Below are 24,178 nucleotides of genomic sequence, written 5' to 3'. Positions count from 1 at the left end.
CGGTAAACGGACCGAGAGTTGAATAACAAATTAAACAGAATACGGGTATAATTGCAAATTGGCGCAAACTGGAGATTGTTACAAGAGAAGGAGCTGGCAAAGTGACGGATGTATATGTATACGCAAGAGTCTTCGTCTTGTTGAAAGTTAACGAACGCAGAGTAGCGGCTCGTTAACGAACAAGGATTCTCTTCATCCTGCCGGTTCGCGCGCCAGGAAAGGAAATATCCCGTTCCATCCCGTCCTCCTCTTCGTCCGTTCATTTTCACTTTTCTTTTTTCAAGCTCGTCGCTCGTCGCAGGCTCACAAAGCGCCTCATTAGTATAATTTTTTCAACGCTACGTCGACGCGCGACGGTTTGGTTTGCGCGCTAAATGCATCCGTAATTTTGATAACAAATTAGTCGCTTCTGAGGAGAGAGGAAGGAATCTCACAAATGCCTCGGCATAGACTGGAAGATTTTCCAGTAATTATTAACCCGTAAAGATTCGGCGACTGTCAGAGAATTTGCTGACGTTAATTTATATCTCGACGACATTAACGAGGCTGGTGAAAAAGGCAGCGTATAGTCTCTCGCGTGAGGTGCAGAAATGCACCGGAGCGGAATGCACAGCAAACTTTGTTCACTCAGTAATTTACGAGCCAATTCAAATTGTAAACGCAACGCGCTTCGTTAGAAAAGTTCGCGTGGTCGAGATTTTGAAGCGCGAATCTTTATGAACAATCTCCATAATAAATCATCCTAGATGCGTGCGCGGGCGCGTCTGTTTGTCACCCTTTTATCTCTATCCGAAAATAGATACCCGCCTAAATAACATATGTAGATTGTAATCCCGTTTCGGCATAGCAATTTGAAAAATATGAGGCGACGCCCGGGTATACGCGAGAAGCGTAAATATTTTCCAAAACCCGACATGGTCTCTCTCGTGCAAAATTCCGCTCGGCTCTGATCTCCCGAGTCGGAAAGTAAGAAAAATAACGCAACACGCGAGGTAAGAAAAATAACTGCGCGCCATATCGTCCGGTCCGATTTCGATAACGCGCGACGAGAAAAATATATCAGCGGCAGTGCTTGCGCGAGTCGTCTACCAGCCGGTCGACTATACTTCACCTGTCGACAAGTGATATTTTCATCGTTTTTCGAGTGACAACTTACGCCGGAAGATTAATCACCGCGACGCCGAAGCGGTGGGTCCTTTCTAAAATATGTAGCTTCGCGAAAGAGTGCCCCTCCCCCCCCCCTCCCCAACCCCGCGTACACGGGTATTACGAATCGCGCTTATTGCGCTCGCAATTTAATCCCACCGCGTAGAACCGGGCGACCACACGTGCGATAAGTCATCGCCTTGACAAGTAATATTTTTATATCGTTTCTGAAAGTGACGTCCTTCGAGAGAAGATTAATCGCTCACTGTCTAAGAGACGGAAAACTTTTCCTTTCTTCTCATGACGTTTGACATTTTGATATTATATCGAAGAGGTATATATATACCTGCCCCCCTCCTCTCTCTCTCTCTCTCTCTCTCTCTCTCTCTCTCTCTCTCTCTCTCTCTCTTCTCTCTTTCAAAACTTGAAATATAAACGTAATAAACGCAGTACAATTTGCCTCGCTAACGGATGATTTTCTTAGCGTCGAGAGTGACATTATTTCGATTACTAATTCCATATATTTATCGATCCTTGGACTAAGTTCTTTTTCTCCATATGAAAATGAATATTAGAACGACGTGAAATATTACGGTTCATATTGAAATGTTTAAAAGTTGTATTAACAAGGAACTTCATTTTCTCTGTTACAGGGGCATATTACAGCAGGGAAGAAAGAATTACGACGAGGCGATTTTGAGTTATCAACGAGCCATTCATTTCCGACCTTCGTTAGCTCGTAAGTCCTTCAATTACAACCCTTTTCCGACTTGAGAGACCGCGCAACGTTCATTGGCTTCATTAGCCAAACCTTCGGGGTCCTGTGGTCATTCGAACAGCTTGATATTTGAGCGCGGTTAACGTTTACTTGACGTAAGCGTTACCGCTGATCGACCGTCGAAAGAATCCCTAAAGCCACGGAAAAATAAGCGGTCCCTTTATACACGCGAGTAATACTTTTGCGGAAAATGAAGACGCGGGCGGTCGCGACTGTCATCCATTTTATCCGATATATTTATCGATCTCTCGGTGTGCTATTTGTAGCCAATAAGACGCTTATTCTCCAACCAACTTTTCTCGCCTCGCCGTCGCGCGTTTCGGCCGTCTCTTTGATCAATACAATAATCTTTAGACGTACCATAGACACACGTATTATCACACCGCCATTTCCCCGGCTTGCCTCACTTCTTGAGCGGCCCCCTTGGGTCCACGCATACATCCGTGCTTACTGCTAGAAGCTGAGAGATCGGCTCGCGTCCTTAACGAGCCGCCTTTTACCCGGGAGACCCCCCAGTCTTTACGGCTTTAGACTTGCGGGCGCGGCGCACATCGAAGCGGACCCGTAGGAGGCAAAAAGGGAAGAAAGCGAGGAAGGAGAAAGATGAGCGGCTCGTTTGTTACACGTACATCCTCGCTACAGTATGTAGGATCCGCGATTTACTCCGGCCGACGTGGGAGCGGTTCGTTATCGCGCGAGATAGTTTGTCGCGTTACGATATCGATTTTATGGCTCCTTCACGTGCCATTCCGTGGGTTTCCAGCCCCCAGATGTTTTTCCTCCGTAAAGGGCGATATCGGCACTATCCGGAAAGCGCAATTGTGCACTGTGGGCGCATCTGCAGCGTGAAACGGAGCACCGAATGCAGATTACATTTCGACGCCTTAGGTGTCTCGTAAACATTAATTTTAACGGCGGGAGCTTGAATCTATTTAGAGTCAATATCTTTTTGCGATGGAAACTTCGGACACCGCACCCACAGAAATTTCCGAATCCGATGCTATTACACTTCAGTGTATTTTAAAATAGGATCGATAGAGCGCCAATCATATTTGTTACAGAGAAAGGAATATTTTTATCTTAAGAACGTTCATTGGTAAATCGATTTTCTATGTGTTTGCTTCAAATGTTATCTATATGCCTGCTAAATTTTTAAAGACCGTGTCTTACATTTATATAACTTACTCTCGTCTCAATATAGTAAGTCAATCGTTTCGATAGAGGAGAATGAGAATTATTGATTTTATTGTGATAATGTCTTATTTTTATACCAAATGAAGTTGCGAGAAATATAAGTGGGTCAAGAATATTTTTTGTCTCGGTGACAGAAGTCCTTTCCGAGGGTGTGCGTTTCAATATTGAGCTAAATATTTTTTTTTGGCTTATTTTAATGATTGAAAATATTTACATATAATAAATAGATATATGTATATAAATTTTGCATAACATCCCCGCTGGAACCCGAGCGGACAATAAAACTTTATTTAATTGCATTCCGGGCGCTTGCTAATAATGAAAAACATTGGCACCTGGATTTTCCAATAAAAAAAAGTCATTTTTAAATTTGTAAAAACATCTGAAAAATCTTGCCCGGCAAAATTTTAACATCCAGCGTACGTACCGTGCGACAGATTAATGTCACGTCGGATTTATCAGATGCGCATCGAGAAAAGTATTGGCGTTGCAAACAAAGAATAACGCGCAAGCACAACACACGTGCACACATACGCCGCGTAAATCCGAGCGACACGTTCAAAGGGAGATATAATTTTGTATAAATTTATACGCGGACGGTTTGCATGCGCAATGAGCTTCGGCAAATGCCGGGAAAACGAATATTTACCGCATCGGGGAGATATGCGGGCGCGAAACGGCGGTGAATTTGTGTTACACGATACCGCGCATACGAGCCGCGCCGCGCGACGATTTACTTTGACCGGCGCAGAATTACAATAATTCGTTACGAAGGGGACACTTTTTCGCGCAATTCGATCCCGTTGGTTCTTTACGGCGCACACCCGTTTCCCAATCGGTGCGTTTCTCACCCGGAACGCGGTGAAATGATCCGTGCGAGCGCGATCGAATTCGCGAGGCTTATACATCATAGCCGGGAAAGGAAACGGAAGTAAATGTGAAATGCGCGCAATTTCGCGGATGTCGTTCTTATATATTAACACGTTTCATTTTTAAACCGGAAGGTAACGCTTGCGAGGGACGGCCGTCTCTCTAAATAACTAATCACCGCCATAAAACTTTTAGCCTCATTTATATGAGCACACGCGTTACATTATTTCTAAAAAATTTATCTCGTGAAAGATCTCTTTGCAATATATTTTTTTAGATAACATGTGGACGAAAGTACAGGTCAAACGTGAATTATTTCATTTAGCATTCTCATGATTTTATAGATCTCTTTAATTAATTTCGAATATGTGATTATTCGACAATTACTCTCTGAAAGTCAATCAGTGGATTATCACTGAAAACAGTGAATATTCGCTGATTACAGTTACATTTACGAATAATTCAGTGTTATACTTATAACTGTATTCAGCGATAATGCGCCGATTGACCTTTATAGAGTGCGTTCCAAATTTTTTAATTCCCATTTAATGCGTTCTCGACCCGTCACTTTTGAAAGATCGACAGAGACAAACGGATAAATTTATATACACATTGCATTTATTAGCCGACGTGGTCGCGGACATTCTAGCCAAATATTAACAAGTTTTCCTAAATTGTTTGTCGCGCTCGATGTGTTCTTGCATGTGAAAACGAAAGTTGCGACAGTGTTTGCAAAGTTACCTATATATCGCCCGCATTTGGCAGCCCGCATTTGCGGTTTCTGTGTTGACCGAACAACAATGCAAACAATAAACAAATGATGACCGAGTTACCAGTTGACGATATTGACTCTCTCTCTCTCTCTCTCTCTCTCTCTCTCTCTCTCTCTCTCTCTCTCTCTCCCCCCTCCCCCCCTCCCTCGCTTTCTCCCCTCCTTCCCCCATTTCAATTTTACTTTTCTCTACTTCAACATTTTTGAACGCTCAGACATCGATGAATGAATATTAATGTAATCACGTCTTTACTCGATATATTGACGTGCGTATAAACACATGTGCACACACACAGCAGATGGATGCGACACTATGAAAATTGATTGATAAATAAAATTTCCGTTTTTACAAAAGATATTTTGCGATAAAAATATATAACATTGAAATAAAGTAAATTTATTTTATTTCACGCTCATATACGCTCTACATTGTTCTACATAATCTTCATATATATAGGTTAATGTATTTTTCAAACTGTCTGTCCATTTTTTGGCCTTACTCTCTACGTACATACACAGGTCTTGAAATGTTTATTGAATTTCGATCGGAAGACGATCTTTCGGCGTTAAAAATTATATTACGAATATTCTTTTGCACGCATATACACCAGACATCGAGATACTGGACATCACAACCCAGTATCGCTTTGCCCTTACGGAAAAAAGCACTCAAGTCTTGAGTGTTAACACTCGATTGTCCGAATTTACTCTCAAATTTGGGCGCAAGCACCCGGATTTAAATATTTACACCCAAATTTGAGAGTAAATTCGGACAATCGGGTGTTAACACTGAAAACTTGAGTGCTTTTTTCCGTAAGGGTGACGCGCGCTGTAAGAGATTTAACTGATCGATCAGCCTTCGTACTTTTATTTCGGGCGTTATACATCGCGGATATTTATCGTCTATCGATTCTGATAGCTCTAATCTGATCGAACTAATCAGTTAAAACCGCCCTTTCGATATGAGTAATGGCCGATAAAAGTTGGCACTTTAAACAAGCTTAAAAGTTGCCGGGGAAGTTTACTAACGCATCGACCCGACTATATTGTCGGCTCAAAACGCGATACCTTACACCACAAGATCGAAATTTATTACCGAGTACGAACTTGCGAAAGCACGCGGGCAATATCATTCAGTTAGAAAGAAGCATTTAACAAATATTTTAACGTAGTCGTGAAATTCCGCGATTTTTTTACAATAATGTGCCAAGTCGCAGTTTTTAATAACAAACTAAGCGCCAGAATGGGATTTTAAGATATCCAAAATTAATTATATTCCTAAAACTACTATCATAATAAGATTGTTTCGTTAGAATTAAAAAAAAACCTCTACCGATATCCGCAGCTATCCCGAATATCGAAGGTCCGAGTCTATTCGTACCTATGCTTGTTCTGCTGTAAAAAGCTTTGATCTTTATCGAGATCTTAGAGCAGTCACCTTGTGTAAAGTTTCTTATAAAATTTTTATTTCTCGAGGCTGAACATTTAGAACGAAAATGGCGGACTTTGACCTCGATACGTTGAAAGTATCTGGAATTATTGACGCTGTGGCTTTGAAGACTTGTGTAGAAAGCGTTTATATCGTAAAGGAAGCATCATTTATGAGATTCGTTTCGAGGCTATTGTATACCCGAAGTCGCACATCGGTTTAGTTAACTTTAAACATCTCATAGAATCATTAAGAGATGAATATTATTAGTCTTATTATTAAACAAAAATACGACGAAATCCGATTACTCTGATTACACGGGCCATTATTTTCTTTTTCATGAATAAAGATAAGAATAGCTGAAAAATATGGATGGAAATCCGCCTCTTTTGTGCGAGGATTATCCGGGACTTTTTATTGAGCGCTGAAATTTAATTAAACCGCAAGGAGCAATTAAATAAACACGCGGTTTAAATTTATCGTGAGATATTAAACCGCGTATATGGTTATACGCGTAGTGTGCGAGAATGGAAATGGAAAGGGCATTGTACTAGAAATTTTTGACGATTATCGCACGGGGAAACTAAAAAGCTTGCTCACACGTAAAGCTCCTCCAGGGAAACGACCGCAATTGCATCTACATGCATTAGAATGTTTAATTTTATAAGGCCGCTGGCTAATTTCGCCGTTGGGAATAAAAAGCTGGCAAAATCTCATTAAATAAATTAGAAGTCCAATTATCTTAAACGCGGAATAGCTTACATAATATTAAACGGTATTTCGCAATTGTTTCGTCAGAGGAAGCGCGCGCAGATTTTCATATCTTGCACAGTACAGAATAGGTGTAAAAAAACTGAAACGTATTATTCCAAAAGGTGGATTAATGGAAAAGCCCGTTCTCGCTTTAAACAAATTTTAATTTGGCAGCGACAAATCGAACATCAACATACACAAATGTAATATACATTTATTAATTATACGCGTATTACATTAATTTATCAGAGTTATTAAAATTATTCAAAAGATTATATAAATCTGATCTGCACGCGTTTATTCTCGTATTAGGTGCCACGAGCAAAATGCCAATTAATCCGGCATTTTCCGAAGGATAAGTTTCATGCTGCTAGCACCGCCGCCACTTAAGGGCTATTTCTTAAGTTAGTCGACGCTAAAGTCGACGTATTATCATCGATTAATCAACGGCTCCGCGAAAACAAAGGGAAAGAAGCGGCGCGGTCTACTTTTTCCCCGGTCCGCAAACTTTATTCATTCGAAGTTCACTCGCTTGTCGTGGAAGTTCAGCCGATTACTGAAACGCGGATACATCTCGCTTCTATGCAGCGGGGCGCAAAAGTATATTAGCGAAGTTAAACTCGATCCCGACGACGGCGGGCCGGAAGCGAAAGAGCACAAGGAATGTTTAAGAAGTCCTTCCCTTTTAACATTCGTCCACGATGGCGGCGTCATGCAAAATACTTCGGAGACTTCGTCGCTCAAGAATGAATAGAATTTAGTTAACAGCCCCCGCTCTATTTAATATTAACTAATTAACGGTGGAAGCTAATTTAATTCCTTTTTAATCCACAATAGAGACTCATGAACGTGCTTTTTTTCGCACACCGATCGATACGGGACGAGAGAGAGGGCGGCAGAGTTTAGAAAGATAGAGGGTCCCTATTTCACAGATTGTATTTACAGAATGCACAACTGAGGATACGCCACGCGCAACTTTTACGGCAGTTTTCGAGTGACGAATAACGCGCGCCTCTTTTCGCCGAGATTTTATGAGCCAACCGCGACTTGTTGTTGCGCGCGCGGCAACACAAGTTCGGAATACAGGCCATCTATAATCCAACAAACGGCCGCGCTCGTAAATCTCGCGGGAGCATCTCCGCTCATTTATGGCTCGAAAAAATGCGAGATTAGCGATAAAAAAGAAAGAGCAGAGAGTGAGAGAGAAAGAGGAAAGAAGATACCTGGTCCCCCCCTCCCTCCTCGCGTTAATGCAGTTTGCCACGAGCGAGCGCGTCACGTGTGAAAGACTCCTCGCGAGGGGTGAACTTCCGGAAATGCCCCCTTGTCTACAACACGTGCGCGAAACGCTCGCTCGCGAAATGCGGGCGACTCAATTAAAGCGGCCAAGTTCCCCGAGAGCGCCCGGAGAATCACGGGGCAAGAACTGCGTAGACAGAAGGCGGAGAGGTGTAGTTAGACGTCTCTGCTTTACTTTCACAATTAACCCTCGGACGCGCAAAGCACTTCCCCGCAATGTTAAATGATACATCCGCCCCGGCTCACGGAGACTCGCGAAATAGGTTTAACTTGCGGTCGCTGATTTTAATTTAACAATGCCGCATTACGAGCTTTCATACCGTAGCGTTATACGAGCCTTCACTAATCACTTTTAATCATTTTAATTTGATAGTGTGGCGAGAATTTCTACTAACCAAATGATCGATTAATCAAAGCGCGCGCGCGCGTTAATCAGTTTTAGTAATATTAAATTTACAATGGTGTATCTTAAATAATTGATTAACTTTGATTAATCAGGTTTAACGATTTCACAGTGAAATAAACCCGGCACAATCTCGTCAGGTTGTGAAGTCATATAAACCGCGAAATAATGATCGCTCCAATTAATATTAGTCATTGGCTTCTGTAACATTTATTTGCGTTATTACGCTTTGCATTACATTTCCTAATTATGTTTATGCGAGATAATAATAATGGTTTTACAGTATGACAATGATACGCAACATTTCAAACTTTGTCAAATCAAATAACGAATTATAATTGCTCTTTGTAGTACGCATTATAGAAATAGCTTATTTTTCCAACTCGATGATTAAACGCAGTGTACAACGACTGCGTCCGTTTATACAAATCAAAGTGCTTGCGTAATTTCATTGGATGTTACCTAATTTTACAATAAAATAGCAATTTTCATGAAATAAAAGTAAATAGTCACAAATTCGGCAAATATTTTTATTTTCCGCGGTAGAAAATACGTATAGCGCGGGGTAATCGCGTGTAACGCGCGTTAATAAATACATCAATGTATATTCGTCAGTGTGAGATTTACTCGTGATCGGCGGTCGCGTCGAAAGGGGAACGTCTTTCGATACGGGGGCGATAAACGACAAATGTCGTGTCGGAGCACTCGTATTTCGCGAGCAGATTGCCCATAAATCGCGTGTTATTATCAGAAGTTCCTACAATGCCTGTCCGCGTAATCTATCGGGTGGGTTCGCAAATGGGTGCATCGGTTATACGGGGCGAGCTCTGCCGGGCCCCCGAGTCTTCGCGAATCGACGGCAACCGGCAACCCGAAAGCTACGTAACGATTCATTACAGACGCGGTGTAGGAACCAGCCGGCGCATCGGAAATACTCGGCAAGTAGGTTAACCGGACGGCTGCAATTTTAGTTGGTGTATTATTAGAAAAGCCTCTCCGGGACGCGCGCGCGCGCCTCTGTCTATAAATCTCCGCGTAATTTCAACGGATACGTGTACAGCGAAATCCCGTGTTCGCGATCACTCGCCACAAAAGCCGTTTCTGGATTAGCTGCAAAATTCTTCCCCCACCCCCGACACGAAAGCGGCTTCGTCGCGTCGCGATGTCTGACTTTGGCGAAAATCGAATCGCATCGACAAAAATGTCGAACCAACGAGAAACGTTAGAGTCTCGTAATGGTGTGCAACCCCTGGTCCACGATCTTGCTTTAAGTAAGCTGTAACCCTTGAGCCGTAAGAAATTAACCAATCATAGGTGAGAGTGAGGGGAATGAATGCATGTGATTGGTTAATTTCTTACGGCTTAAGGCTTACGGCTTACAAGCGAGATTGCGGACCAGGGATAACGTTTATGCCGAGGGGGAACCGCTGACCGACATCTTGTACACCAGTGCCCACTAATGCCCAGTGGGCATATTATCTTATTATCTTATTTATCTTGTTTTATCTTATTTTATTGTTGTAACGCCCCAGCAAGGCCCAGTGCCCAAAAACTGCCTAGTAATACCGTAAATACACCGCAATGTTCTCAGCGGTTTCCCCCTCGTTTTATGCTTATGTATCTGTATAAGCGTTGTTGGATTGAACCTATTTTTAATGCTCCAGCCGTGCTGAATGTCGTCAATTTTCATTTATTGTTACAAAAGTTAATGTCACTTCTACTAAACATCCAGAATATTTTATCGCGCACATAATGGAGTTATATTGTCACTGCAGATAATTCTTTGAAACATCTAAATAAGGTAATTCGGATCCGAATAACTTCATACGTTATATCATGGTTATATACTTTTATATGGAAGTAGAAATATTAATACTTTAACGGCGATGCGAGAGGGACGTGTCTTGAAGTATCCGGGATTTAGAGTGGCGTGCTTCTATTAAGTCCAGGATGAAGCGTGTCTTTACCGGGACTAATAATTGCTTGCAATCATTCACGATAGAAACGCGATCTTGTTAATGTCATGGCTGGACGAGAAGGCCGAGATTACCGGGCTACCGCCACAGGATTTCCGTATCGCGCACGGCTAAGTGTCGTCCCAGGGCTCGAAATCGCGAGAAATTAGTCGGATCGGTTGTATGAGCACTTAACACGATTGATTTCCTTGAATACGGCAATTTCTGTAAAGGCCTCGCTCCTTTCGCAACCGCGCCCTCATCCCTTCCACCCTTGGCGCGATCACTCGAAGACAGTATACAGAGTTTACGCTCAAGAGTGAGCATATATATATATATATATATATATATGTGTGTGTGTGTTGCGCATATATGCGCATTTCGAACAGGATATATACATATGTATGGATCCATTTGTTGTCTGCCCTGTTCGAAATGTTCTCCAGATCATAACAAGATGATAATTCGAATTGGCTCTTGTATAACGTCCAATCGGGCTGTGCTAATTGGACGTTATACAAGAAGAAGCCAAACAGCTTTACGGTAATTTTAGAACTGTTCAGCTCTACACGTGCAATGAATCAAATGTAGAAAGTGATAATTGTCGCTTGGTTAGATCTAATTAATCTTATCGTCGTAAGAGATAGATAGAAAAAGAGAAAAGAAGATGGAGAGAGAGAGAGAGAGAGAGAGAGAGAGAGATCATGCTTCGCTGATATGATAAATGTTATGTTGATTTTAATTTATATTGTTTACTTCATTTATAAAATTCATAACCACTATAATTTAATTAAAATAACATAATTATGATGATGTTAATTTAATCCCAAAAAGTAATTGCCGTTGCAATTTATATTAAAAGCAACATGTCGTCTCTTTTATTATAACGTCCTCGCAATAACGTTGTAGAAAAAGGTAATTACGCATATAATTATGGGGACGTTAGAAGATAAACTGTATTTTCCAATCGTATTTCCCGGTAGTTAAAAGTTAATATAACACGCGCAGATGACTGGCGAAAGTGCTTCCGACTAACGTTCAAACTGATCTAACAGTCGGATCAATCCAACTTATGGTTATTACGGGCAAATACAGCCAGAACGGTGGACTCATATGTTTGAATATTTTCCGCGGGCGTATGTATTGTTATTGGTTTTGTAATTGCTTTTAGCGCAAGTGGCACGGCGTGGCGGGCGGAGATTGGCGCGGGTTTCATCAGTACGTAACACGAATCGAATAAACTATTGAATTCGAGCGTATTAATTAATTTTCATATTTGATACCGGTATGCCGACGCTCGCTGTATGGCAATTGTCAGGAATTACATATTTTTCCGTCTCGCTAATCGGCGAATTGTAATTACATTTTCAGGAAAGCCGGATGGGCGACGGTCGACGCTTTTCATTTAGACATACCGTGTGTCGTGATAATCTATATTAAATACGCAAATTAATTGTTTCATCCGAATTTAATCATTTACTTAATTAATATCATGGAACGGTTGGGGCGGTTTGAAATTCACAGATTGCGTAAAGCAATCCCGCGACACGATGTCGTCGAGGCAAGAACTGTCACGCGAAATAAAAAGGCAGGGATCATTTCTTTCTTTTCGTTTCAATCTTAGCTCTCGATTGAACAACTTCATCTGATTTGAATTGAACAATTTACATCGCGACTCTCAGAATTCTTAAGTAACATAACGCTACGTGCAATTACACACCGGTGTTCCAATTTTCAAGATGCCGGGAAAACAATGCCTTTCTCTACCGCCACTTTGTATCGCTAAATTTTATCTCGTAACTCTCCGTATTGGATAAATTTTAATTCGATTTTATGTACGTTTTAACTTCAATTTGACTCGTATGATATTTGTCATCTGTTATTAGATCTTGCTTTCATCGCACTGAAGATGAACGGCAAAAGGGTTCGAAACGTTCGCCTCGTGTACTGTTCCGATTTAAATTTGAGATTACATTGTTTTTACGTTTTAGCGAACTCGTCTTATTTTCCTTGACTCTTATCGCCTTTATTTACTGTGATTTGGAGCCATTGTTGTTTATTATTAAAAAAACAGGGAGTCTCCGAAGACAAGACATTAGGCAGCTTTTCGAAACGACTGTCGTAAAGTGCGTTTTCGAATTACAGAAAGAGAGGGCGATACCATTTTTTAGACGAGCGCAATCTGTTTAAGTGTAGTTCCCGGCTTCTCTCGGTTTTTCCATTATGTAATCGAGCAATTATCGATGATTAGTCGCGATCGAGATAGCTATCGGTCTTCTTAGTTCAACTTTCAGCGTCTGCGCTTCAGGGAATCCGATGCAGCTTCAACAAGCGCGCGCGCGTATGCACACGCATCCGCAAATCGACCATCTATCCGTGCATACCGACGCACACATACATACACACACACACACACACACACACACACACACACACACACACACACACACACACACATACGCGCGATCACTTTACCGTCGCCAATCGATAAAGGCCGCTTTCTCGCTCGCGCACGTGCACACGCATCGCATCCGCGTTCCGCTGGTGCACGTGCAAACGTAGGCACACACGTCAGACTGGAGATACGTATTGCAAGGTGCGAGCGCAGCCTGCGGCAGCTCTATCCACAAATTGGCGACCGATCGAGCCACTAATTACTCGGGCCGGACGTGTTTTAAAAGCTCGACGGTTACGACCGATTTACGGGACCGCCGGCGGTAGAAAGAAAGCCGAGAGTTGCGGATGTACGGTCTCCTCTCTCAATCCGGATCACTGCCGAATGGTCCATTCGTCTAATCGTCCATTCGTGTTTCGGCACGGTGGTCGCGCGTGCGATTTGGACCGCGCGAATATACGGATGTGCTATATTCGATCCATAATGCGCGTGTGTGTGCGTGCGCGAGGTTTTAATAAAAAAGAAATCAAAGGGGTGACTATATCAATTCCGTGAGTTGGATATTTTTGAGATACGACGCCTTTGAAATATCTCCGCGAGGTATCGTCGTCAATAAATTATCTCGTAGATTTCGCGATCTTAAATTAATTTCACGCAAATGAATTTAATAAAAATGTAAAACTGTTCTCCCTCGTATTTAGATTTTGGCGACGAATAAAGGCTCGTTTAAGTATTTAGAGCTTATTTTAAGTCGAGTCTTCAGAAATGCAGTAGAATTTAAACACTTTTGAAATATACAAAACGTATACGGTATAAATATACATAAAGGTCTTATATATAATCAGAGTAATTATTTTAGCGGTCGAGACACTTAGCAATCCCGTTGCATTTAATCTTGCGAGATTACTTCACGGCGCTCCTAGTGGATAAAACAGGGTATGTGTAAACGTTCAAGTAGATAAGCCACTATTGGTGGTCAGACCGAAACGCGGAGCTTCAGATAGGAAGAAGAGTTCACGTAGCAGCCATTGGCTCGCCGTAATTTAATTTAATTAATTGTTTGCTAAATGTTTAACTCGCGCAGAAAGTTTTCGCCCGGAAAAACGGTCGCAATCGCGAAATGGCGCACGTGTCGCGAAAGAAGCGGCCTAATATTATATACGCTAATGAGAGGTATACTTTTTGGTCCACGCGATTCACTTCTTCTTCCAGCCCCCTGCCCCCCCCCCACCCTTCTTTCTCACGCCCTTTCTCTCCCCATGCAACTGCAACGAGCACTTCCGGCAATGAGTCACAGTCGGATGCGTGCGAAATTACATCGCCATGCCGCGCGCTAAATTGTCGCGTAATCTTGAAACTAACGTTTCAACGGTCAACAGCTTGCACCGCCAGCCAGTACTTAACGGTCGCGTTTAATAACTAACGGGACTCGGCCGAGTCACCCCGCGAAAGTTTCCCTCTGCGCTATGTCGCCGTTGCCCGCGTGCGAGATTCGTACAGGACTACCGGGGTCAGTGTGACAGCGTAGCATCCCAGGGTTGTAATTCGTAAGAAATTTCAGCTCCTCGAGCAAGCGCTGACCGAGGAGAAGAGAATGGTTGATAAGAAATTGGAATAAAATATTTCACTTTTAGATATTAAAAAAATTTCGCAACGCGCACCCCATTGTCCGTCATACAAACGTCTCCGAAACACAATTTGATGACGCACAAACGAAGCAATGGAGTGTCAGTGTTATTTCGCGGGGTGTTGCTTAAATTGCAATTTCTAGGTTTATGAAAAACGAGCGAGATCTATTGTCCTATCGATCATCGCGCGCGCGCGCGCGCGCGACGGCGTCGAATTGAAACGCTTCGCTTTCACATTCGTCGGCGCAATTAATTTTTCTCGCCGGGGCGCGGCGCATAAATCGAGCCCGCGCGACTTCTATGAATAACACACAGGGGCCCGCCCGATGCGGCCGCTTTTGTCTCGCAAGATCAACGAGGCTATCCGCGCGGCCGAACATCCCGCGCGCCCGCAACGAATTATCGCGGAAAACCAGCGCGTGTCGCGAACGATAAATCGAAGGGGGGCGTCGGTCGTTGCGCCATCGATCTTCGTCAGAGCGACGCGCGGCGCCCATGCAGCGCGCGCGTGATGCAGCGAGAGGAAGGCGGGCGTGCCAGGAGTCGGCCAGGTTAACCAGAAAATTGCAAGGCACACACAAAACTCGGCTGCACAATGGAATCTTAATTCCGCGAGAGCAGTGGAGCTGAATTCACCTCGAAACCCAGCTCTCCCCCCCCCCCTCCTCCCCCTCCCGTCATTTCCCTTCCCTCCCGCCCACCCTGCGTCGCGTCTTATTCTCTCTCTTTCGTAATTAGGAAGCAAACAGAGCGGCGGTCTTGCCAAGTTGGCGGAGTCGGAGATGAAACAGCAGTTTCCGTCCGCCCATCCTTCTTCCGCCTGCGCCGTAGACCCCCACGGGAGTCTACAATCCCTCTTACCTCCCTCGCCCGTTCCCCACCTGCCCCGCTCGGTGGTCCTCTCCACCCCAAATCCGCCATCACATTTCCCGGTGTGTCGACGGGCCACCTGACTCTCTTCTTCGACCCGGTACGATTATGTGGAAAGAGCCGGCCGCAAAAGGCGGACAGTATAATTCACTGCCAAACGCAGGCCACCGCAACCGCGCGCGCGCGCGCGCTTTATTTCGCCTTCTTCCCCTGTCTTCCGTTCTTTTTACGACGCGCCGCAATATCCCTTCGAGATAAAGAGGACGAGAGAGAGAGAGAGAGAGGGGGGGGGGGGAAGAGCGAACAAATCCGATGCGAAAGATTGAGAGTAAGTCCGTTTTATAGCGCGCCGTTTCGCGAGGAGAGGCGTACGATCTTCGAACTTTTTACGACGTAATTATCTAGCGCGTGTCGATTGCCGCCGCCTCTTAAGCGCCCGATATTTCCGGAACGCTGGGGCCGAAATGCGGGGAATTTGTAGTGATAATGTTAAACAATTCAAATTGATTGCGAATTTTATATTCCATTTGTCGCATCTAGCGACATGGAAAAAAGCGCGATTGCGTAAAAGGTACATGGCGACGACTGTAATATCAGAATTTGTCTTTTAACGGCGAGATAAAATCGCACTTCAATCTCACACTACTTTAATTTCGTTTTTCTTTCTCTATTTCTTCTCATAACAGTTTTCCAACGCTCTTTCGCGGCTATTTTTTATCCCCGACTGCTGCCAACCGAGGGTTGTTTCTCTTAATTGTGAATACGATAAATTGGGGTAAAGCTTTTGTCGTACTCTCTAAATTTTTTGGAGTGAAATCTCACTTCAAAAGAGTGAGATTTCTGAAAAGAGCGCTATGTTTTGCTTTAATCGATTATTGTTGGCAATATAAAATTCATGGACGGGAGCTTCGCTGTGTTGTTTGTTCGCTATGATCGTCGCATACAGAAGCTGTATTCTAATATTCACTGATTGTCGCGAAAAAAACCGCGAAAGAAAATGTTATATATTTTTCAAAAAAATGTGGATTTTGGAGTGCCAACGGCCTCGCTTTTTGTCTTAGAGTGAATTAATTCACTCTACCGGAGTAAATATTCACTCGATTAGAGTCAAGTGGTCAGTGACACGACGATTCGAGTGAAAATTTCACTCGAAAAATTTTAGAGAGTACATCGTTGCGCTTCGAAAAACAAAGCGCTATCTAGCGACAGTCCGCGTTGATTGAAATGTATCGCCGTTAAGGCGTAATTTGTGTAATGAGGCAAGGGTTAAGTAGCGCAACATCGACACGAGAGTGCCGTGGGGCGTGCGCGTGCGCCCGTTGCGAGCCTCGTCGCGTACACATTCATCCTGATCCGGGGGATACAGGAAGCCCGGTCGGCACTCTAATTCCATAGAGTATCCCAGGGGAGCGGCGGCGAGGAAAATGGATTACCCGACACCGCAGCCGCCTGGTTCCTTATTCAAAATAACACGAGGCACAGGCGCGCACCGGTCACGAAAACGCGCGAGTCTCGAGCAGGTCGCCATTCTAAATAGTAGTAAATAGGGGTGTATCTTCGGGGAGGTAGGCGCTAAGACGCGCCACTTCTTATGCGTTGTCCACAATGCATGGAGCAAGCCTGGAGTAAGGAGTAGAAATGAGGAAACAAAACTATTTTATTTCTTACTCCTACTTCAGCTCTTACACGGAGAGACCGATAATGGTTGCCACACGTCTAATTAGGGTTGGCATAATTCGAATAAATAGTAATATTTGGGACAGCTGTATCTGTATTCGTCTCATACCCACATTGGTATGCTAAGTCGTAGAGACAATTATATGCGTTTTGTGCAGCAAACTTAATGAACGTTGCAACACAAAACAATGTAGATGCCCCTACTGTTTATACGGCAACATTTTAATTTTAATTATCTTTGCCTCAGCCGGTCTTTCCGTGTACGCTTACTCTCGGTGAATCGGAACGCCATGGGTCAGTGTTACAAATATTTTACAAAGCATGCCTGTATGTTGGTTCTCCCTTGCTCCTTACTCCAAGCCACGTATTGTAGACGACGCTTTAATCTTCGGCGAGAAAAATAACGGGCCAGGACTGGACCGGGATTCGAACCTGGGGACCTTCCGCTTGCCGGGCGAATGCTCTTCCAACTGAGCTATCCAGGCCCACCTACAAATGCCCTCTTCGATCGCGACAGTCGGCACGGTTTTTGTCAATCGAAACCGGTAACAGGCGCCGCCCCATTCTCTGACCGCCCAAACGGCGCGATAATTCTCGAGCACGACGGACATCACGGACAGCCGTTAAAATCGATGAGATCGCATTTCGCGAGGAGATCGAAATTCATCAACGGGGAAGAAGTAAGAAGGCGCGAGCGTGTTCGGGAGATAAATGGTAACAGGTGGTATCCGAGCGTACCGAGTGTAATAAGTTTTCACGTAGACTAAATGCGAACCTATTGGTACGGGTCCGGCTTTTACGGCCCACTATTTTTCATTGCCGCTTTTCCCCTCATTCGCCGAAGTCTCGAAGTACAATGCGACGGATTATTGTTTCCTTTCTTATTCTCAGTTAAATTACATCCGTTTCTTCACTTTATATTGCCCTCTACGTTTGTTTCTTTTGGAGTTTCGCGAGGAAATTGTAGAGTAATTGATTTTGGACCAGAAGACTCTCGTTATAATAAGATTATCTCGAATTAATATAAAGTTTGACTTTTTCTCCGATTGTATGCCATTTTCGTCGCTTACTGCTATAAGGAGATTGAGAGATAACCGTGTAAATATGGAGGCGAAATCTGTAAAAAACTTGGCCGTACTTTATTTTAGCCCGAAAGTTTCCCTAGTACATAATCTCCCTTATCATCCTTGCGGCTTGAGAGAGATTATGGCAATTTTACTTGAGCGACAAAGCGCTTATTCCAATCCCAAGGCCTAGAAAAGTTAGTCCTCTCGAAAGGAGTTTTTTAATTAAAGTTAGAAATAAAAGTGTCGAGAAAACGAAATGCCACATTTAAAGTTTCCGCCAAGCCAGGGCTGGCCCTTAATCTTTTTGGCTCGTGAAATCATTCTCCATAATCCAGCGCCGTCCGACTTTTCATTATTCGTCTTTGTATATTTCGTACATTCTTGGGCTCATACATATTGTCTTATGTATACTGTCTTAGATTGCATAATAATTAATGAATTTTAAAGCTTTGTTTAAAACAGTTTCATTGTTTTAGAGTTCAAAAGAGTTCATAAATAATAGTGTGTCTAAAAGATTTATATTCTTAACTCTATGCATCTCTTCTCTAAAATACAACATGTATGAAAAAGAAATATTTAGGTATGTAATTTACATTTGAAGATATGTGCGATAATGTACAAATTTAAAGGGCCTGAAAAACATGATGCATGTAGAACTCAGTCTATATATCTAGACTAAATCCGAGGTTAAATTCCCCGAATATCGATGGTCTCCCTCGAAATCCACCGCATCTCACAATCCTTATCATTTGTCTTTGCAGAGGCTTATGTGAACCTGGGAGCCGCGTTGATTTCGGTCGGACGTGGCACCGAGGCAGCTGCGGTTTTGCGCGCCGGTGCATCCTTGGATGGCTCCGGCTTGAAGGACAAAAGGGCTCACGAGGCGGCCAGGGTGCAGGCCCTCCTTCAATTAGGCGCGCTGTATGCCGATCAGGGTAGATTACAAAGAGCCCTGTCGGCGTATAGGGAAGCCCTGCGTGCCCTACCGGATCACTATCCACCTCAGGTTAGTAGTGCGCGCCGCTTCCTCTTCATTACACCACTAAGGCGGAATAACTTGATGCGCGCGAGGGAACTATGAATACTTGGAGCGCGTTAAGAGTAAGTGCCTTCGAGGGCGCGTCTCTCCGTTTGGCTTCGAGCGATTTATGTAGTTTCTCTCCCCCTTCCTACCTGCTCAATGGAGTTCGTCCTCTCCTCCGCTATTTCTTCGGAAATTAGGGATAATGAATTTCATGTCGCGGTTATCAATTACGTACACATCGGTACAACTTGCGTACTGCTGATATTTCGTTACACCTCGATAATTTAATGCAACAGAGTCCAGATACATTTATTGAGAGTGTTAGCAAATGCGACTGGACTTGAATAACAATCACCTCGTTCGACCGAAACTGACCGAGTGATAAGATTTCGAAATACAAATTCATCCCGTCTTTCGACAAGAAATATCGCCGCGCGGATTGTCCCCCTCGCAGACGCGGCAGTCAACTGCAAAAACGATTATCGCGGATTTTGTTCTGCCTCTCGTCCGATTGCAATCGGTCGATTAACAAACCGGGAATGTGGTAAACCACTCCGAACGATACACCGAGAGTCGTCTGTAAGAAAGTAATCAACTCGAAACAGATTTCTGATGTTTTCGTCGACCCTTCGGCTGCTAATTGCTTTCCAAGATTATTACTACCTTCGGTTCGCCCCAAGCAATTCAGTATCCTGCCCTCAATCATCGTTCATTCCACATGGGGCGATACGCTCTTTGTATCAATCGTTCTCTTGTCCCGCACGACGATCGGAAGGAAAATATGTATTCACGTCGCTGAACATGATACGGGAAATAATTCAAAGATGCAAGATGCAACCCTGCATTTCAGTTTTACGCGCACATGCATCAACTAAAACCAAAAACCAATTGCAGCTTGGCAATTTCAGAAAGCCGAACGGCAGTAGTATGATAATAAAGCATTGTTTTTCAAAATAGAAAGAGAGAGAGAGAGAGAGAGAAGATAGAATTTTTATTTATTAAACGCTCCGAGACAAATCCCCTAAAGGGTTAAGGTCTGTGTTCACGAGGCTAGAACTTTAGAACTTGAATTAAGTTCCAGCATCGTGGACACAAGCCTTTAGACAAGTTGCACAGAAAAATAATTACGAGTGAAAATGAGCCTTCGTATAATAAAAATATAAGAACAAGGATAATAGAGAGAGGGCGAGAGAGGGACGAAAGGAGGAGCCGAAGGGTGACTTGAACGATGAAAGTCGGAATCGACATTTCCAAATCGCCGAGTACGTGAGCGATATTGTACTCTCGGTAACCAGAGCCGCTTTTCCGGCCCCTCCTCTCCCCCTGACAAATCAGGAAAACGTCCCCCGCGATCCACTTACTCGCTCCCTCGCTTCCCCCTCTCCTTCCCTCACTTTCACTTTTTCTTCTCCTCCATCTCCGAAGCAACCCCCGCGACCACCCGCGTTGCAACGACGCGACGTACGGAGCGAACTTCCCGCGAGTTTCTCTCACAGGGGTGGCTTTACCGTCGTTGTCCGACTTTCCTCTCTCGCCTCTTTCCCCCCCTCCCTCTCGCGCCGCCCGCCACCGTCGTTTTCCTTCTTTTCCGTTTTCACAATGCCACGTCCAACTTTTTGGACGTGGCGCAGGCGAAGCGACAACATTGGATCGCGCAACGACCGGCTCGGTTCCTCTCGCGGCCGAAGCGAGAAGTTTGCATTTTTACGAGACGCTCCGTACCCTCCGGCGCGGCGTCTCGCCGAAACCGACGGACCGACCGACCGACCAGCCGACCTTCCTCTTCCGTTCTCCCTTCGTACGTGCTGCACAACGTGGCAGCGTTTTGTTCGGCGCATCGCCGTGGAATTCCTGCGCGACAATTTATTCGAAAAGTATTTTTCGCCTTTCCGTGCCACTCGCGCCGCTGCACGCACACACGTGTACGTGCGCCACGTGCACGTATGCACGTACGTACGCGGAAGCATATGCAGCGGACGCGCCAAGGAACTGCGAAACCTCGGACGTACGGGAGGGAATCCACGATATTTCCGCAAATATACGTCGACTATCCCGCGCGCCATGAACCTTGTTACGCGTCGAGATAAAATTGTCCAAGCCCTCATCTCCTCGCCCGTGAGCCGTTAGACGCGGAACTTTATGCCCAGCATTAACTAATGCAACTAACGCGTCCGACAGATTCCTACAATAGAGATCTCTCATAAACGCTCTCTGAAAGTCAATCAGTGGATTATCACTGAAAATAGTGAATATTCACTGATTCGCAGTTTTAAGTTTAGCACTGAATTATGCAGCGTTTTCAGTGATAATGCACCGATTGACTTTTAGAGAGCCCAAAATCCATTTTTAAACAAGGGGAAATTTTTAAAAATCGACCAAACTGGCAAAAAAGTGATATATATTTAAGTCACCATTGACTCATAAGCCTCAATCAATTTGGTCCATTTTTAAGCTCGGACGAAAGAACGAGTCATTTCGTTAACAAATATAATCTGTTTGACGCAATACAGATGAATATATTCCAAGTAAAATCTGCTTACATTCTTGCTTTTAAATATTAATGGATTGTTATATCATTCACTTTATGTCGAGTTAATTTCAATTTGATGTCAATGAGCATATCAAAGTTTTTATCCTTGCATTTTCCAACATTTTTGAAATAAAATTCATCGAAGTGCAAACACCGGGCGATTGTGCCTCTTAAAATGAGGGTACGAAATAATAGCTGGTCTCGGCAGTCGTGCGCTAACCGATTTGACGTGAAAGCGGCGTTTGTCGACCGTGAGTGACGTAACAGTTGCAACGTCCAAAGTATGTATTCTATGCACATGTCAAATGCAAAATGCATCTATAGTCAGCGGCGCGAACGCGCTTGGGCGGGTACAGTTCGCGAACGCCCGCGAAAATTCCGAAGGAGCGCGACGGAAGTCGACCGCGCGATTAAAGCGCATATTTAATTTCAAGCATTTCTACGTGCGCAACGTCGCCGCGACGCCGTTGAATAATGCGCCCTTAGAAAGTGCCCGCGAAACGAGAAACGGTACCGCGCTTCCGTTAGAGAAATAGTTCCATCCGCGCGCGGCGAAATTAGGATCGTTCATCTTAATATTTCGCTTTATTCGCTCGACATAATTTCCCATTCGAGCCTCATGATTGGCAATCGCGATAAAACGGGGACGAGGAGGATCGCCGACATTGGCACGTTTCCACGCCAAACTTTTCCTCGCCATGCAGTTATTCGCGCCGTCGCGCCCCGCGTTCACCTAATTGATTAAATCCCGTCTCCCTCTTTTCTCTCTCTCTCTCTGTCTATCTTTCTTTCTCTTTCTTTCGTGCTCTCTCTTTTCTTCTCCCTTTCACGCCGGACAGCAGAGAATCCGAAATATCTGATATTACACAAATTGAAATTCCTCTCTTTGAAACTTTTTACATTCCGTCCTCGTCGTCCCCGGCGACGGCACAGTTTCATTCGATTGTCAGACGTAAGTCGCAAGGGCCGTCCCACCACTGGTGCTCTCTCCCTCCCGAAATGACTATTTCCGGAATCGAAGTTGAAGCGAGAAAACTAAAAAGGAAATCGTTATAAAAATACACCGCAAGTCGTTTATCCCGACGAAAGTTTCGAGTGCATTGCCGCCGTCTCGCGTATGTGCACGTAACGAGACGTTTCGTAAGTGCTGCGCCGTGATTTCGAAATCGTATATTCCCAGAAAGTTCCGAGAACATAATCCAGCGCCGTTCGAGATGACAAAATTTTATTTCGAGCATGAATAATGAAAGTCATCGTGTCGTAGATTATTAATGCAATATGAACATTTTTTAAGGTTTGTTCCCGTTTTAAGTGCATAAGTACGCGTGTAATATTAACAATAATTTGCAAAATTCACTTTCTCGTATCATTGTTCTCCTCTCTGAAAATTTGTTCAGTTATAACACGTGTTTTAACAATTCTTTCGAACACGATTGTGTTTTTCGCAATCTATTGCGAGAAATAAAATTAATGTTCAGCCACGTAAAATAACTTGTCATCAAGTTCTTTTTGCTAAAATATTGTAAACCTTTTCCTTCGTCTCACTTTTACATCGCGAGAACGAAGCTATCGAATTGTTATTTTCATAGGTAATTCAATCTATTTTGATCTAAATAATTGATTGACCTCTCCCTTACCTGACACGTCTCACGGCTCAGCTGACTTATAAATGAGGAGAGATTTTTTGCGGGTCTCAAATTCGGAACTCTGTTATTTCCGAAACGGATTGCCCAGATACGACATTTAGGACACTTCCCAGGGCAGCGAGTGAGCGTATCTTAAAAATTCGCGCAAGTCAGGTCCTCCATCGATAGAAATAGCCGGCCGATGCGGTAATAGCCGTCAAACCGCATTTCGGGTATCCCAAATCCGGGCACCGCACCGCTGGCGCCGTTGTCATCCCTCGGGGACACGAAAATGGCCGGCGAATCGTAACTTTAAATTGGTCGTCCGAGTGATATCGGCTGGCTCACGTGGAGCGGCATCGGCTGGGAGAAGGGTTTCCATCGAAACGAAACGATCCCGTCGTTTTTCCATCCCGAGTTATTGCCTCTCCGCGATTTTCGGAAAGTTCGCCGACATCGCGCACGCGTACGCTCTCGCTCGCTCGCACATGGAGTTATAATATCCCCCCGATCGGTACTTGGATGAACCTTTAACGTCTTCTCGCGATACGACCACGGCAGAGCTTCCTTCCGAAGTCTTTACCCGCGAAGTGCCTTCGGGAATTAGATAGCGAAATTTCCGAGGCATTCCCCGATCACAAATCGATGGAATAATTTCATTATTTAATAAACAAGCGATTGCGTCCAGCTAATTGTGCCTCAAATTTTGCCGAAACTTAAAAATTCTCTCTCTCTCTCTCTCTCTCTCTCTCTCTCTTGTATA

General features: G+C 44.0%; 1 protein-coding gene and 1 non-coding gene across 2 annotated transcripts in view; one reads left to right on the top strand and one right to left on the bottom strand.

Moving 5' to 3' along the window:
• Positions 1–24,178, top strand: part of LOC105568493 (transmembrane and TPR repeat-containing protein CG4341) — a 255,869-nt gene that overhangs the window by 207,780 nt on the left and 23,911 nt on the right. Inside the window, exons 6-7 of the mRNA XM_012024205.1 lie at positions 1,800–1,885; positions 18,998–19,242. Coding sequence (XP_011879595.1) covers positions 1,800–1,885; positions 18,998–19,242 — 331 coding nt within the window. The remainder of the gene's footprint in view (positions 1–1,799; positions 1,886–18,997; positions 19,243–24,178) is intronic.
• On the bottom strand, positions 17,581–17,654 carry Trnaa-ggc. Its single transcript has one exon. It is a non-coding gene; the product is annotated as a tRNA-Ala (tRNA).

The sequence above is a fragment of the Vollenhovia emeryi genome, unplaced genomic scaffold (assembly GCF_000949405.1).
Source record: "Vollenhovia emeryi isolate VEMERY1.0 unplaced genomic scaffold, V.emery_V1.0 DF939129.1, whole genome shotgun sequence".
Classification (NCBI taxonomy): domain Eukaryota; kingdom Metazoa; phylum Arthropoda; class Insecta; order Hymenoptera; family Formicidae; genus Vollenhovia; species Vollenhovia emeryi.
The sequence above is the reverse complement of the archived record's forward strand: the minus strand, read 5'-3'. Positions and strand labels throughout refer to the sequence as shown.